The 18805-nt window shown below is 32.5% G+C and overlaps 1 protein-coding gene across 1 annotated transcript; it reads right to left on the minus strand.

Annotated features, from left to right (window-relative positions):
• Positions 1–6360: 6360 nt before the first annotated feature.
• LOC139490140 (uncharacterized) lies at positions 6361–17012 on the minus strand. Its single transcript, XM_071276990.1, has 9 exons — positions 16899–17012; positions 15716–15764; positions 13347–13506; positions 12603–12835; positions 9421–9492; positions 8499–8570; positions 7867–7953; positions 6851–6937; positions 6361–6479 (listed from the first exon to the last, which is right to left on the minus strand). Exons 1-9 carry the CDS (start codon positions 16908–16910, stop codon positions 6361–6363), a joined length of 891 nt encoding a protein of 296 aa, XP_071133091.1. The 5' UTR covers positions 16911–17012.
• Positions 17013–18805: the final 1793 nt, after the last annotated feature.

An 18805-nucleotide genomic window follows, 5' to 3' on the forward strand; every position in this document is an offset into this window, starting at 1 on the left:
ATATAAAAAAAAGCATTCAAATAGAATAAACTTATACTTACATTTGTGTATTGAGAAAAATTTGGTTTAGCATATCATATTATATTAACCAACCGGCCTGCTATCTTTTGGAGGAAAATTACCGAGTTCAGAAAAAAATTCAGAACGGAAAGTTCATAATCAAATGAAAAAATCCAGATTGAGTTATCAAACAGTACACAGCGCAAACAAAGGATTTAAAAAAAAAAACAGTCTGAGAAACGTCTAGTTTACGTTGTATATAGATATAAGAAGATGTGGTATGAGTGCTGGTGAGACAACTCTTCATCCAAGTCAAAATTTGTAAATGTAAACCATTATAGGTCAAAGTACAGTCTTCAACACGGAACCTTGGCTCAAACCGAACAGAAACCCATAAAGGGCCCCAAAAAATGATTAGTGTAAAACCATTTAAATTCTAACCTATTTTAAAAAAAAAGGTATACAATGTACTTGCATATATATCTATATACAATGGAAGTTTTTGAAAAGTGGACAGAACGTTGTGACTATCGAAATTTTGCAATAGAAATACTTGTCAGGACTACAAGATTTTAATAAAACAGCCAGTGCAGGACTCGCACGAACGCCAGATTTAGTTAGAGGGGCGATATTCTGAAGCGGTTTTTTTTTAATTATTGGTCACTCAAGTTTAGAAAGAAAGGGGAGAAAATCCAAATAAATACCGACCAATCACAAACGTTGTTGCAAATTTGACCTTAAGGCGTCAAAGAATTTCCCATGATGCAATTATTGCATATACATATAAAACTATCATACCAATTGAATAAAAAATATTGCATGCAAATGATTTTTTTATACCAGTTGAATAAAAAATATAGCATTTGAATGAAAATTATACCATTTGAATGGAAAATTATACCATTTGAATGGAAAATTATACCATTTGAATGGAAAATGATACCATTTGAATGGAAAATGATACCATTTGAATAAAAAAATATACTATTCAAATGAAAAAATATTGCATTTAAATGAAGAAGAAATATACCAATTAAATATAAAATATTGCATTTAAATGAAAAATATCGAAATTTTGCAACAAATACCATGCCATAGCTTTATAGCAAAAAATCATCGACTTCCAATGAGTTTCCTCAACTTTTATTTATGTTTTTTACTTATTGAATATTATGTTTTTTCATTCAGCATTGAAGCAACATACATAGTAAATAAACCAAATATCATATATAATTCAGAATAAAACATAAGTCAATCGTGTGGTGTCGAAAAATGTAATAATCATGATTTTATTTTTTAAATCTGACTTTTTTCATCCATTTTCATTATAGTTAGCAGCTTACCACACAAATCATGCAAATGGTGATACAAGCATGAAACTTTGTAAGAACATGCCTTTAGGTGTATGTAATCATATTAAGGGGGTAGCCACGAAAAAAAATCATCCGATCAAGGCGGCCGTCTTGGATTTTCGAAATGACGTCTTCACAGGGAATAGACATCCTATGTATGGCCCTTTTTGCTTGTATTGTATCCAAAATGTTACAAAATGGAGTAAATCATTGTTATATAAGATAAAGTATCACTTTCAGTCAAATATCGGTCGATAACCCACTCCTGGTTTTATGAATATCCCGAATATGACTGTTTTATAACCCAAATAATGTCAGTCGTTATATTCCACAAATCTTCGACTAATCTTCGATTGCTACATTAGGTTCAATAGGTTATGGAACGATAGAGGGAGTAATTTTATTCTAGTTAACCTTTTTGAGAGTGTGTGTTCTCATTGTTATAAGACGTGTCTCGGTACTTGTCTATCCCGAATTCATGTATTTGGTTTTGATGTTATATTTGTCATTCTCATAGGATTTTGTCTAATGCTTTGTTCGTTTGTGTGTGTGTGTGTGTTTGTGTGTGTTACATTTTAATGTTGTGTCGTTGTTCTCCTCTTATATTTAATGCGTTTCCCTCAGTTTTAGTTTGTTATCCCGATTTTGTTTTTTGTCCATGGATTTATTAGTTTTGAACAGCGGTATACTACTGTTGCCTTTATCTATCCACCGTTCATATTTTTAGTTACGAAGTTTTATTTGCAATTCTGATCGGATATTGATTTGAAGGAATTCTTTCCCTATTACTAACACAGTTCTATAATAATACTGTTGCTAATACATCAATTAATGAATTAAATGCCCTCCCTATCCCTCTTAATATTCGGCGATTAAATCACGGATAGGGTATTGAAAGCACAATGAAAAAAGAAAATGCCAAGTGCCATAATTTGTGTAGGATAAAGTTCAATAATACTAAACTTGAGAGAGCCCAGAAACGCAATATGTCACCGATACCATCTGGAAGTTATAGTGATGGTACGTCTCCTCAACTTTTTAGGCGTACTCCTCGTCCTATTAAAGATCAACAACAAAATCCAGTTGAAAAATGTGCATAAATGTTTCATTTGTGATAAAGAGTGACCTTTATCTGTCTTAAGAGAGGCAATGACAATTAAACTAAACCACAACGACTAGTGGATTGTGCAACAGCTCTTCAGGATAAACAACTGTTGGCAAAGCTGAGTAGTGGTCATTTTATAGCACAAGAGATGAAGTATCACCCGTCTCGTCTCGCAGCTGTATATAACAAAGAGAGATCAAAGAGACAAACAGAGATCGAAAGCAGTTGCACACAGGAGGAAACTATCATGAAAGAAACTGCATTAGCTGAGCTGGTCACATACATTTTTGAAACTCAACGAAACTCTGAAGAGTCGGTTGTGTTTCGATTAGCAGACCTGGCAAACCTGTACGAGGAAAGATTGGCACAGCTTGGTTCTTCTTCTGCACATGTACATTCTACTCGACTGAAGGACAAGCCAATCGCAAAAGATGCCAGAATTGGAAGCACACCTAAAGGGCAGAGATGTACTTTTGATGTTTGAAAATGATATAGGACCAGCTATAGCGTTTGCTTGTGATTATAATGACACCATGCATATGGCAAAGACGGCCGAAATGATTCGCTGCCAATTAGCTACAACGAAGACAACATTTTCTGGATCCTTGGTCTCTGAAGATATCGATGATAGCATACCACCACCTTTGTTACAGTTGGTGAAAATGATTGAACATGGACCTGATATCAAATCGCAGTTAGGCAACGTTTATACAAAGTCTGACTTAGCTGTGGCCCAACTTTTAATGTTTTTGAATTACAGTCGAACCTCGTTGTGTCGAACTCGGTTGTGTCGAAAACTCGGATGAGTCGAAGTAAATTTTCGGTCCCAGCATAATTCCCATTTGATCAATGCATTTTAACCTCTGATGAGTCGAACTCGGATGATTCGAATTCTCGGTTAAGTCGAGGTAATTCTTAAGTCCTGTCGATGTAAAATTGATGTAAATTGACCCCGATGTCTCGAAGTTCAAAAGTAAAAAAAAAATATCGAAAGAAATAAAAACTTTGAAAATAAATAACTGATGTTCTTCTTGTTTAACCTATTCATTTCCATAAGTGATTTAAGCTGTATAAACATACTTGTTTGTATAACAGTTAAAATGTATCACCCAAACAGCCAAAAGGTTACAGTACAACAAAGACATTCAGCTGATCGTGAGACATCATTTTGTGTGTATCTTGGACTGTTACTCTTTGCAAAAACCAGGAAAAGACATCTTATAGATACATTATTTCAACATGGGTTATGTATCTCTTACGACCGGGTACGGGAAATTTCAACTCAATTAGGTGAAGCTGTTGTTGAACGTTATTTAAATGAAGGTGTGGTATGCCCGCCTTTATTAAAGGGCAAATGTTTACAGCTGCAGTCGACAACATAGATCACAACCCAAGCTCAACAACATCATAATCATCTTTTCATGGGACCGGAATCTCTATTTTTCAACATCCAATTTAAGATAATATCGGTGTTAGAAGGGATGAGTTAATATTACCTACACATAAACCAAAATCTAAAAGGTACCTGAACTCCCTGCTGCTTATATGATTATAATACCTGCATATCTTAAAACAAAACCAGAACCTCTCATTCTGCCTGACGATATTACTAATATATTTAACCACACTTATCTATTCATGAGTTTCCAAAATGAGTATGAGTGGTTAAATACGGTGAGGTTAACAAGTGAAGATATTACGTCCGAAAATATTTCACGGTCATCATTTCATTCTTCAGAGACGCGGACTAACTGTTGAAATGAGTCTTAGCTATATATAGCTGCTTAATGCCATTATTTCAAGAACAAGCTCACTCAGTTGCTACCATAAAAAATTTGATGGATACGCTCAGGGATGTTGTGTCGTTTCTTAATCTTGGTCAAACTCCAGTGATTACAGCAGACCAACCGCTATTTGTTTTGGCAACGCAAATTCAATGGGAATGGCCAAATGAATACGGTGAAAACAAATTCGTTGTTACGTTCGGTGGATTACATATTGAGATGGCATGAGGTGGGAAATATTTAATGATGTAACCGAGGTTTTTGAACGATTAAGTTAGAAACCTGTATTGGTCAGTGACGCTGATATGGAGTTGATAGAGGCATTTGTTGTGGTTATGTACGACAGAACTACAACAACAATTGACATCAACGAATCCAGACTTGAACTATTTGCACGCAAGCAAAGACAGTATGACACCATTCGACCCACTAGAGCTGCACTGCTTGATCATACCAAACTAGCTACATACCGAGGTGGCCATGCATGGGGACAGGCAGTCACACATGATCAACATCTACCTAGTCCTGGTGATTGGGAATGGGTTAAGGAGAACGCAGATGGAATGTGGATTCCTCATTGGACACAATTAGCAGCAATTGCTGCATCTTGCCAGGAGTTACACAAATGTGGCTGCAAGAAAACTTGTATTGGTAATTGTAAGTGTTACAAAGCTGGTTTGACCTGTACAACATTGTGTTCATGTAGCTGTTAAAACGGAATACATCGAAAAATATTGTAGATTATTACAATAATCATTTCTCCAGCATGTCTAACATAATTACCGATATATCAAACGAAAATTTTAATCGTATATCTATACCACTATTATTTCACTCGAGTGTACGAACTTTTTCGACCCAAACCGGAAGTGGTGATTATTTTTTACAATTGTTGTCTGTTTGACATATTTTCATATCATTTTATTGTATTTCAAATAGTTTTCATGACATATATAGCGTTAAAAAATGGTAAGAACAGTTTTTTCAATCTCCACGATTGAGCAAAATGATGTCAATTTTGAATTCAAGATGGCCGCCGTGAAAAAAATCGAAAACATGTTGGCTACCCCTCTAATATGATAAAGTACTTCCTAATGAACGTCTATGCCAAATCCCTTGCTTGTATCACCATTTGCATGATTTTGTCAAATTTCGGTACTAAGCCGCCCCACTATTATGGATATAACATAATATACGCATGGTCCGATTGATTTTTAATATATATTCTGCAATTTACAGCATTGTTTGATATTTGTCATCAGTTAAAAAAATCAACAGTATTTTTATATCAAAACTATCTTCATTCAGGCTGAAACTAACATTTAACATACTGTTTATTGCATATAAAACGCACAGGTACTTGAAATTTGGAGGTAAAAACTAGGTTCTTCTGATCTAATATAAGGGCATATATGACCTCTTATACCATTTCATATATTTTCTTAATTTTTCAAAAGAATCATTAGAAAATAATTCGTCAGTGATCAAAGTCCTTAAGCATTTTAAAGTAAAATTACCAACACATTTTACTAATATACAAAGTACAATGTATGCATAGGAACTGTCATATTTAAATTCATATCTTTTTACCAGACTTGAATAAGCAGTATAACTATTCCTACCTGTCAATATTACTATAGTGATGTATAACGGTAAAACAGGACAAGTTTGTTAATAATTGTGAATATGAATAATTTACAGATTTAATCATAACAATGTTGCTAATTATCTTTATCATTTGAGTTAAATTCAGTGTTGTTCGGTCACGAGTTACATGTGGGGGGGGGGGGGGGGGGGTCTTCAATATTTGATTTATTTAATTTTTGATAATGAGTGTTACTACTTGAAAATTATTTACGATTTCGAATATGAAGAAAGATGTGGTATAATTGTCAATGAGAAAGACTTTCACGAGAGACAAAATGAGAAAGAAATTAACAATTAATCAACGTACGGCCTTCAACAATTACCAAAATTAGCAAACCCAATATCGCATTCAATTTGGCAGTTATAAAAGGCTCTGCTAAGACAAATGTTAAAAAAATACAAACGAGAAAACCTTATTAATGTACACAAATATACACGAAAAACAAATATATAACACAGCATCAAACGAAAATCACCGAATTACAGACTTTTGACTTGCAACTGGCTTAAACATACAGAATGTACAGAATGTAGCGGGGTTAAGCCTGCTAGCTGAATCCCAACTCTCTCCTAACCTGAACAGTTGTGTAACTGTACAACATAAGAACGAACTATAAAATCAGTTGAAAAAGATTTGAATCACCAGATGGATACAAATAGAAACACATCTAACAAAAACACAGAATGGACGTGGCCGGGTACTTGTACACCAAAAAAAAAGACTGCGTACATATTTGAGAGTACTTGCAGTTGCTGACAACTAGTTAAAACTAAAAACAAATAATTTTAAAAAATCATCCTATAACTGATATCAAGCTTTTGAAGTTTTCATGTTCCGTTACATTTCATATTCTTAGTTATTCTTTTATTACATTGACAATGAGCTTTTTAATGAAATTAAAGTAGAATAAAAGTATTAGTCTTTTTTATATTTCTTTTAATTACAATTAAAAAAATTATACCTGTTGAAAACGTTTCTCCATTACTTGCCGGTGTAGTAGTTCTCTCACCACTAACCGTTTCGTCTGATGTAACTATTGATGATAACTCTAAAATAGCATGCAAATAGAAAGAACAAAGTTCCACTAATTCACTAACACTTACATTTAGAATGAACGAAGTTTCAATAATACTAGTATATTATCATGAGTGTAACCTGTGTAATCCGACACACTGGCGGATCAGAAAAAATTGTCATGTTTTTTCATTCAGCATTGAAGCAACATGTATAGTAAATAAACCAAATATCATATATAATTCAGAATATGTTGCTTCAATGCTGAATTAAGCAGGATGTCGGAATACTCAGGTTTTGTCTGCGAGGAAAACTTATTTTTGGAACATGAAATCAGGTCGGTTAAACCAAGATGTTGGAATAATCAGGTGTCGGAATAGGCAGGTTACACGGTACTTACATTGTTGTATTTAGCTATATTTTTGTTTAACAAATCAGATTGTATTAATCAAACTGCATGCTATTTTTAGATGAATTTCTTGTTACAAGTTTAAACCTATCAAAATATTCAATGACAGTTAAAATTGCACACTCAGTCTTTAATTGAACTTATGAGAAAACCATGCAGATGATCTAATATAAGGGACCTCCGTTTTCGATTTCATATATGTTTCTAGTCTTTCATAAGTATCAAAAAACAAATTCTTCGGTAATCAAAGTCCTAACGCATTTGTAAATCAAAATTACCCAAACATTTTACTTATTTACTAATAAAAATGCGGAGGAACTGTCATATTTAAATCCATAGCTTTTATGCTATAAGTAACACTGGTTATGGGTGTTTGTCCAAATAGAGATACATGATGTGCTACTACGTTAACCGTTCATATATAAGTTGTAAGCCATCTTATTAGTTATTTTTTCTTTTACATTGACAATGAGGGTTTTTTATGAAAATAAAGTAGAAAATACTTAATGTATTTTTGATGTTTCTGTTAATTACCAATTCAAAAAGAATCATACCTGTTGAAGATGTTTCTCCATTATTGGCCGGTGTAGTAGTTCTCTCAGCACTAACCGTTTCGTCTGAAGTTACTAGTGAAGGTAAATCTTTTAAAAAAGCATGCAAATAGAATGAACTGATACTAACATTTGTGTATTGAGCAAAATTTAGTTTAACATATCATATTATATTAACCAACCGGTCTGCTATATTTGGGAGGAAAACTACCGAGTTCCGAGAAAAATTCATAATCCAATGGCAAAATCAGAAGCTCAAACACATCCACCAAATGGATATCAATTATCATATTCCTGACTTGGTACAATCATTTTCGTATGTAGAAAATGGTGGATTCAATCTGGTTTTATAGTTTTGATATTCAATCAAAAACATATATTAAAAAATAAGTAAACATACACTCAACGAATAAGTTTGAGCTATGACAGTGCATGAATACAATGTTAACAAAAAAGGGGGGATGTGAAAAATATCAGAAAGACAACTTTAACCTTGGGCATAATGGCCGTAAATTGAATAACGTTACAGTTAAATTATCATACAAATTAATTTTTTTTAAACTGAACCTATTTGTGATATATGAATTTAAACGTAACAGGTAACTCTGTTAATCAAAATCTAAAAAGAATCATACCTGTCAAAGATGTTTCTCCAGTATTGGCTTGAATCGTTGTTCTACCAACACTGACCTCTTCATCTGCTCCATCTGAAATAAAATTTAGAATAGCATACCAATAGAATGTTCCATCAAGACTTTTACTTGTGTTTTAAGCAACATTTTGGTTTTACATATCATATTATATCAACCAAATGTTATGTTATATTGGAGGAAATTCTCGATCCAAGTTTTAAATTTACAATTGGTTTGAAAATATTGTTTACCAATTCAAAATATTCAATGACAGTTATAACTGAACTCTCTTTCTTCAGAATATTAATTAGGAAATAGGTGCTGTTTTCATCTAGTTTTCGAAAATGTGAAAAATCGAATGAACGGAAAGTCTAATGTTATATAATAGGAATACTATACTAGAATTGTATTCTATCGTTGTATAACATTGATATGTCAATAACTTACTATACTGATTTGCATGTTGGCATAAGAAAATAAGCAAATTGGTCATTTCGTAATGTATACCTGATTTGTGTATATTCTGAAAAGAATATACCGTGATTTGTAAACAACATTCTTAAAATGCTATTACAACCAGTGACCTGATTTTTTTTAAACAAATACGACCAATTAAATTACTAAAAGTCCTCAAAATTCAGGAAAATGTGCAGATGAGAATAAGTATCCTTGTCGCTGCTGCTGTTCAAAATCATTGCATGATTTTTGATCTGTATAAAATAATTGTCCATATGATATATTAACAAGTAAATGTGTAGGCATAACACAAAATTTTAAACATAATAGAACAGTTACAGATCTCACTAATGTATTGATGTATACAAATTACTATTTCAAAACTAAACATGGTTTGTGATATATGGATATCAGAAGTGTAAATCTATTATTGAACTTTTTGTTAATATCAATTTAAAAAGAATCATACCTCTCGGAGATTTTTGTCTTATAGTGGCTGGTCTAGATTTTCTACGATTTCTGACTTTTCCTTTTTGTGTATCTAGTAGAGATAAATTAAAAATAGCATGTTAATTGAATCATTATACTAACCAGACTACATGATATTTTTGAGAGGGATATCTAATAATTGATTTCAATCAAATTTATTTTGTTTTGAACAATTCAAGATATTAAATCGTAGGTACTCTTTCTCTTTAGAATATACATTGATGAATATGTGCTGTTTTCATTTAGTTTTCGATAATGTGAAAAAACGAATGAAACGAGTTTTTAATGCAATACCTTAAGGATTTTGTAATAGATTAAAGTACTTTATATCAGAATACAAAAGTGCACAGCTTCCAGCAAATTTGGAAGTACAAAACAGGCACTTCTGATCTGGTGTAAGAACATAACATTTTGTTTGTACTTGCATTCGAGCATATAAAATTGGAAAGCGAAATAAACATTTTAACAAATATCAAGTGAAGGCAAAACAAAAGACCTACATATAAGCGAGAGGTATAGATAGCTTTGAAATCAAGTTTAATAAAAAAAAAAAAAAAACACCAATTTCTACACAAGGAAACGCCTTGTACCAGATCTTCCTTTTTGATTTGTCCTCGGAGTTTGGTAATTTTGTTATTTTATAATCAGTCTGATTCGTGCGGTCACAATCCTAATGCGCAAAGCAACCCTGGAATATCGTTTCAATTTCAAAATAAATACGGCTAATGCAGCCAGTGCTAGATTATTGCTTCCGTGAAATGGATAGTTCTCAATATGTAGCTGAAAACATTTTTCATGTTGTAAAGTTATGTTCTTAAACGACTTCCATTATCAATTTCCAGATGTAAGTCAAAATATGAAGCAGATGCCACTTTATCTGTTGTATTCGTATTAAAGTTAAATGGGATTGATGCGTTCAAAATAGTCGCCACATTTAGAAGTGTTAGTAAGAGAACGTAATCTATATATATCATTTATTAAGCGGAAACCGAAGTTAAAGGATAATGCAAGTTTCTATTCATTTTCTAAAAGGAACTTTTGTATGAATACAGCCTCTTATGAATAAAGGAACAACATTCGACAAGAAGAGGAGCACAGTTGGTTTACATGGGAATGATAGTTTGCTTGAAACCACGTTTCCCAACAAAACTCATATGTTGTCAAAGAAGAAATCAAGCATTTTGAATTTTTACAAAGCCAATCTGCAATACATGTTTTCTAGTCCTTCAGAATTGTACACCCTCAATTGTAAAAAGTTGGTCAAGTACTTCACACAAGTAGATTGAGAAAATTGAATGATTTAAACTAATTTTTCTCTAACATATTCAAAAAATATCTTTTTTATACACTCTCTCTGTATATAGAATGAAATTCAAAACAGTGTAGCTGTGGCCATTGATTGACACATTAAAATCATCCATTGACTGGGACAATTTACGTGAACGTTTGTCTGTAACGACCACTGTTCACGACGTACCTACGATAGACATTTAAACTGTGGGGTCACCAAAGGTTTCTTAACGCCTTTAATTATAAAATAATTCGAAAAATTAATCAGGAATAACCTTTGTGTTTTGATTTATATAATTGATATAAATCAAAATATCGTGTTATTTCTGATTAATTTTTCGAATTACCTTTTTTAGGTGTTGAGAACCTTTGATGACCCCATAGTTTAAGTGTCTTTAAAAAGTACATAGTGAGCATTGGTCGTTACATACAAACGTTCACCTAAATTGTCCCAGTCAATGGATGATTTTAATGTGTCAATCAATGGCCACAGCTACACTGTTTTGAATTTCATTCTATCACATTTTTAATCTTCATTTTTTATCATGATTACCATGATAATGAGTAATTGTATAGCAAAAAGATATTTTGACAAGGGGTTCTTAATAGCAGAATTATCCATCTTACTGTTATTACTATTTGGTTGACCTTGACGGAAAACATGGGACTCATATTGATTTATCCCAATCAGTGCAAGAGTTAGTTGTAAAGTTCCGGCATTTTTCAGGGAATAATTTTGGACAATATGACTAAGTAAAAGTCATATGAAACGAGTGACCGGTGAAGAATAATGTTATTACAATTCTTGAACCAATGCATACAAACATCATAAACTTAGTCTTCTGTGCAAGATTTTATCATTTTTGTTGCATAAATTTCGTATAATCGTCAATTTGTTTTTCAATCGGTCAGTTTTGGTGTGAAAATATTGCAGGTGATTAAAGTTTGTGTTTTGAAGCCGAAGTTTAACTTTTGTCACCTGTTGGTCAACAATCAACAAAAAAGCATGGATATTGAGCACGTGTTTAATATGTACAACCAGATAATAGTTTATTTTAAGGGCATCCATGCGTATTGAGATCACCGGATTTTTACGAGATAGGTCACACTGAAGTCACTTTGCATACGGAAAATATGTCGGGGAATTGCTTCCTGGAAGGAGGCAATTAAAATAAAGTAAACTTCTTCTAAATATGATCAAATTAAAGAATTTTCTTCAGAAAAAAGTATATGTATATATGTTTTATAATGAAAACTATCCATTGAGTTATAAAAAAACATATGCATTATTTTTTTTTAATTTGAGGTTTATTATGACTTTAAATCTGGGTAATTTGACTGGATTAAATCTCACCTATTTGACTGATTATGAAAAAGGGACGAAAGATACCAGAGGGACAGTCAAACTCATAAATTAAAAATAAACTGACAGCACCATGGCCAAAAATGAAAAAGACAAACATACAAACAGTAGTACACATGAAACAACATAGAATACTAAAAAATAAGCAACACGAACTCAACCAAAAACTAAGGGTGATATCAGGTGCTGCGGAAGGGTAAGCAGATCCTGCTCCACATGTGGCACCCGTCGTGTTGCTAATTTTATAACAAATCCGGTAAATAGTCTAATTCGGAAGGTCACATTCGTGAAAGGGAAGGGGATTGTAGTTACGACGTAAGGAACAAATCCGATATCATCTGTGAAACGGTTATTCCATAACGGTCAACTAATTCGTGATTGCGTCCGTAAAATTTACGAAGGGATTATTTCAACTTCACCATTTGGAACTCTTGGTTTAATAGCTTCCTTATGATGGATGTAAACAAACACGTCTGTTTAAACTAAAGTAAGCAAATAATCTTAATTACCATCATATAGATAAACAGAGCTCACTCGGTTACTGCACATTACATACTGCTTCTTTCCGAGACAATTATCTGCCTCCCATCCGAGCCTGTTGTTATATCTTTCGTAAACGTTGTAAACACACAGAGGAAATGGATAATCATACATAAAGTTCTCAACTGGAGACTCCGTATAAAATCTTTTGTTTTTTGGTGTCTGGTTGTTTACCTTGTGTATTGTCCAAAAGGATAATTCTCTGATGAAACATATACATGTATTAAGTCACAATATTTTAAATCATTTTCAACCATTTGATTGTCAGATAAACATTATGCCTTAACACTAATCAACATTACAATAACTTTTTAATTAACTGTATTCGTTTTCTGGAACTTTCTTTTTAAAAATTGACAAATAGAAATAAGAAGATGTGGTATGAGTGTCAATGAGACAATTTCCATTCAATTTGTAAAAGTTAACCATTATAGATACTATGAAATTTCTACCGCATGGAATACCAGAATCTTAGGCGCTTATTTCCTATTCAAATTGATTTGAGCAACGATAATACTGTTAATTTATTTACATTCGTTGAATACTAATTGTTCATGGATTAAAATGTTCACCGAATTATAAATTTTTTAAAGGAATGTTTGCGGACTTTGTCAAAACCACGAGATTAAATATCCACGAATATGCAAGTGTTCCTCGATCCTAGAAAATTGATACCCACGAAAATAAATGTATTTTTATTCTAAAATCCATACCTAACATTGAGTGAAGCCGATACTTCCTTTAAATAAAGCAATCGTTCTGTTTCAAGTTGTGAGAAATCTGACATCACGTACATCAATCGCTTGTTTGCACCTACACAGTAGTCATAACCCTCGTACCATGTCATTTTAGTCGTCACAAATTCTATTTCTTCTACGAAAAAGACAATCAGGGTTATACGAATGAAAACAAGATATGCTTATGAATATCTATTCATGTTAGTAATTTGAGTAACAATATTGAATTTATAAAAGCATTGTCAATACCTACACCACACTTGCAAAATTATGGCTTTGTGACTTGAGGTGACAGCTTCTTTTCGAACTGTTTTTCCCCTTTAATATGGGGACGGAGTCCCCAATAACAGTAGAAAATTCAATAAAAAAAAATACGGGAAAATTTCCCGAATTTTTCATTGTACTATTAATGAACTCAAAATCGTTCAAATTTTTTTTGTCGTGTTTTGAAATCCCGGACCTGCGCAGAAATGTACAATGTACTTCCTTTTTCCGGTCTCGTTTGTATGAAACTTTGAGTAAAATATAAATGTATCACTCTAGTATAAAATAGGAAGGAACGCGCAATACCAATTTCATTTTTAATAATTCCTTGATATGAAAAAACGTTACCTGATGATAGCGTTTCTTTGTTTACATTGCATATGACGTCATAATTTAAATAACGTCACAACTGAATCGCTAACAACAGAACCAAAATCGGAAACGTTACGATATTTCCGTTTCTTTTTTTTTAAACAAATATTTAAGTTACAAAAAAATAATTCACACAGACTTCTTCCCCAATTACAGGTAATGCCTGCCTCATATTATGGGAATTTAGTTGTGACGTTATTTAAATTATGACGTCATATGCAATGTAAACAAAGAAACGCTATCATCAGACCGTAATGTTTTTTCATATCAAGGAATTATTAAAAATGAAATTGGTATTGCGCGTTCCTTCCTATTCCGGGATAACGTCACAATTAAATCCCTAACAACAGAACCAATATCGGAAACGTTACGATATTTCCGTTTATCAACATGTTTGAATGAAAAAAAAAATACATACTTCGTCCCCATTCACAGGTAATGCCTGCCTCATATTATTGCCTATAAAGGACTTATCCTGAAATGATTTCTAAATGTATTGAAAGTCCAATCTGTTAGTTCTTGTAAAACATCAAATAACGAAATCTTTTCAAAATGCATGCCTTATTTGTAACCATAGCGTTGTCAGTTTATGTTCGACTTATGAGTTTGAATATCCCTTTGGTATACTTCATCTCACTTTAAGAGGCTCCCACAGGGTACCCCCTCAGGTCGCAAGGTCGCTTTTAAATTCGTCGAGGGGTCGTTTTTAAGGGAAATGTACAGGTCGCAGGTCGTTTTTTTCCTAACACGGATGATGGAAGTTGGTCAGAGGTCGTTTTTTCCAAATTTTAAAGATCAAAGTCGTTTTTAGAAGGCCCTCAGGTCGGAAGTCGCCTGTAAAAAGCCCAGAGGTCGCAGGTCGTTTTTGACCCTGCGGGAGCCTCCTTTTAGACTGATCAGTTGATTCAATTCGTTATTGAGAACACGATAGTGATTCATTGCATGCATTTACATATTGGGTTGATGATCATCGTCATAACCCATAGAAATATGAAGGCTGGTGCAATGTTGAATATTCAACTGTATATAGAACAAGATAAAACATCTGCATGAAATAAAACATGCTCACCACTTCGGGTGATTGTACAAAAAAATGATTGAAATAGTGATGTTCATTTCAACAGATGGAATGAAATAAACACGAGCAATGGTTTAAAATTATTTTAAAATTGTGTTTGTTTTGGTCATGTATTTGTTTGTGCATGTTTTTAAAAAAAGAACTCCCCACAAAAAATAAACAAACAAAACAAACAGAAACCCGAAACAAAACAAAATCCCAAAGAAATAGAAATGATATGATACGAACAAATAATTAAAAGGACGCAACTTCTATCTACTTTCTTCACCCTCCACGAAAAAAAAACACACAAAAAAACCAAAGACATCAAAAAACAAAAAAAAAACAAAAAGTGAAGTGCTATTAGGTGATAAAAAATTATTTCTGCCTTTTAAGAAATTAAAAACAAATATATTAAAATGTATTTACATGTACTAAAGATTCATTTTTTATATTCATAAGGAAACAAGTTCTACCCCTATCAGCAAACAAGTCAGAGAAAAATAATCACAACGTTTTTCATCAGTTGTAAAGCAACGAGTCAACTTCCGACAAGACAATCTTACAAAGAACATATCAAACTCGGGTAAAACAAGAATAACCGATAACATGCTCTATTCATAGTATTAATAGCACTAATATATAATCATACCTCCTTGTACTGCTTTCACAAATACTACCGACAAAGGAATTAAACACATCTACAAAATATATTGGTTTACAAGTGAGTTTACTATTAGGAAAGCAAGGGACTTACTTATATGCCCCAAAAATGACAATAAAAGACATGCAAGTTGTTATACTCTTACCGGCATCCTCATTATATACCTTGTCTCGTGATGTTAAGGCCAGAGCTTTAAACAAACGCTATAGTATAATTTACAACACCGCAAAAGTATCAAATAGATATGAAATATCTATAACTCAACCCATTTTATTTTCTTTGTGAGTTTTGAATGGTTCATGTTGAACCAAAGTGAATGCCTCAAGCTTTATATTGGTTTTTTAGACCAATGTTGCCCGAAAAGTTATTTTATAATTTGCTATCATGAATATTCATTTAACTTCATAGATTTATACTAAATACGTGTTTTGATTCTTTTTACTAACAACAAAAAAACAGACAAGACACTAGATTCAATTGCAAGCAATAGCTGATGTCGACATGTGTCATTTGTATGGACATCTTTTTTCATTCATTTTAACAATGACTGCGTACTGTGGATTCATGTATTTTCGTAGGTACCAATTTTCGTGGATTAAAGAAAACTTGCATCTTCATGAATATCTAATTTCGTGGTTTTGACGAAGTCTGCGTACAAGCCGATAGACAATTTGTAATTCGTTGAACATGTAATTTCGTAATTGAACTGGACCCACAAAAGCCACGAAAATTGGTATTCAACGAATAATATTTTATCCAAAGTATATAAGCATCACAGATCATATCTCTCTAAAGATTCATTAGGATATGAACAATGTTGATGTTTTTAAATTTTTGCTCTTTCCATGATATAATAGCAGCCGCTTTGTATTTCCAAATCACATCTACACGTATTATTACTATAAAATTTCATCCATTTGGAGAAATTTCCGATTTTGACATTTCAGAAGTTTCTATAGTAACCGTGGCATCTTGAAAATTGCAAATGCAAGTGCACAACTTCACCTAATTTGCTGGTAAAAAAAGATTGTTCCATCTCCAAGAACTAGCGCGGACAAACAGTGCGGTAATAAAATGTTAAAATAAAACAACGTACTGTACCATAATAATTTGGCACCTCACATTCGTTGTGCGTAACATGATAATGAAAAAATTACAAATACTAACATACCCAACTGGGCATCCTTCTTACTTGTCGTATGGCTTACTCATTTGAACAGCTCACAAATGTGGTCCTTGCAAAAGTTACATTTGAAAGTTTGCAGTCTTCGATATAAGATACTAGACACAATGATGTAATACATGTTTTTAAATCAGAGATTTTGTATTATATATTTAGTTTTGGTGTGCATGATAATAAATTATTCAAGTCATAGATGCATTTTTCCGTTAATAACTCATTATTTTTTAATGCAGGTTAATACTTTTAATTGCTTCTGTCACATTTCCTATTATCATAATCGTTAAAGTTGTCAATATGAATACAATATATAAAATTTGAATGAATTGGAATTGAACAATTGATGAAAAAAGGAAACAAATAAGAAAATGTATTTTTGTTATGGTTACGTCGAAACAACGTGTTTTCTTTTCGGCATTGGGTTTTGGTTAGCTGCAATATTCGGAACCTTTACCTAGTGCGGCCATTTTGACATTATATCTTTCGCTAATGCTTGTTGGAGTTAGTAAATCCTTTTGGGGAATGTCCGTCGGTTTGTTTTTGGTAAAGATAAAAAAAAAAACTGTCATATAGTAATTTGATTGGGAATAGTTTCTGTTATCCTTTAATGTATTATTCTATTTTTGTTAATTTATGAACTGATAATCGAGAATAAAACTTTCAAGTAAATTAAAATCGGCATCTTTAAATCTTTTTCGTTTGGTGAGTCGAGAAACGATAAAGCTATTATATTGTACTCCTTCAGGAAACGTTTTTCTTAAGTATCAATTATTTTTTTATGTACAGTTGGGTCCATAAGCTCCAGCAATATTACAGTATTTCAGAATAGTGTTAAAATGCGTTGGGGTAAGAGGGTTTCTAATTGAGGTAAATCTGGAAATGCGCGTCAGACGCGCAGGATTGTTATCTTATGTATAGTAACTAGATGAATAAATCATAATGTATTCTATAACTTAAGGGGAAAACAACCCATTTTATAAAAAAAAACCCATTGTAATTGATTTTTCAAAGCGCGCTACAAAAAGGTAAATATGAATATCCAATATTCATGTATGTTGCATCTAGTTTAAATCGCTCGATGTTTTGTGGTTGTTCATATAACCACTTGTAAAAAGAATATGAAGCGATCGATCATATTGTTATAAAAGCTGTTTAAAATCAAGTAAATATATAAGTCAAACAACTTGTAAAAATACCAATTTGAGATTACTTATAATTTGTTCTAGACTAGATAATTCGAGTTAAATGTATGGTCATCAAATGTTTTTTTTAAATATAAAAAAAATGTTGAGATTGCCAATGAGACAACTCTTCACAAGGGACCAAATAACTCAGAAATTAACAACTATTTGTCCTTCAACAATGAGTAAAGACCATATTGCATAGTCAACTATAAAAAGTCCCGAAATGACAAATATAAAATAATTCAAACGAGAAAGCTCACTGCCCAGTTTATGTTCAACAAAATGAACAAAAACAATGTATATCACAGTAACAAACGACAACCGCTGAATTGCAGGCTCCTGACTTGGATCAAGCACATATTTTAGCCAGGTTAAGACTTGTTAGTTAAATAACAAAATTTACAGAAATACCCCATGAAAGATATTATATACAGTATTGGGTTGGTCACATCTGTCATCTGAAACGTCCAACAATAGAGATATCAAAGAGAAAAAAGAAGGTTGTAATGTTTGTATACCTGCTTCTAGTGTCATGACATAAGACACATTGGTGGTGATACAAGTCAAATTAGTTAGAAGGTAGTTTTTTTTGGCAGCATTGATAAACGTGTTGAGAAAGGTTATAACAAGTCTTGATAAGACCATCAACATTTTAATCCCTAACGTTTCACAAATGATTTTAACATGCAAGGTATTTTAACCCAAAATGACTGG

This window comes from Mytilus edulis, chromosome 9 (genome assembly GCF_963676685.1).
Source record: "Mytilus edulis chromosome 9, xbMytEdul2.2, whole genome shotgun sequence".
Taxonomy (NCBI): Eukaryota; Metazoa; Mollusca; class Bivalvia; order Mytilida; family Mytilidae; genus Mytilus; species Mytilus edulis.

Bases quoted from the DNA above. Each gene is read 5' to 3' on its own strand.
- LOC139490140 (XM_071276990.1), bottom strand. The intron at 13,507-15,715 runs GTATGATTATAT...TCTTTTTCGTAG, and splicing joins TGTGAAAGCAGTACAAGGAG to AAGAAATAGAATTTGTGACG. The intron at 12,836-13,346 runs GTATGGATTTTA...ATGTTTCATCAG, and splicing joins TCGGCTTCACTCAATGTTAG to AGAATTATCCTTTTGGACAA.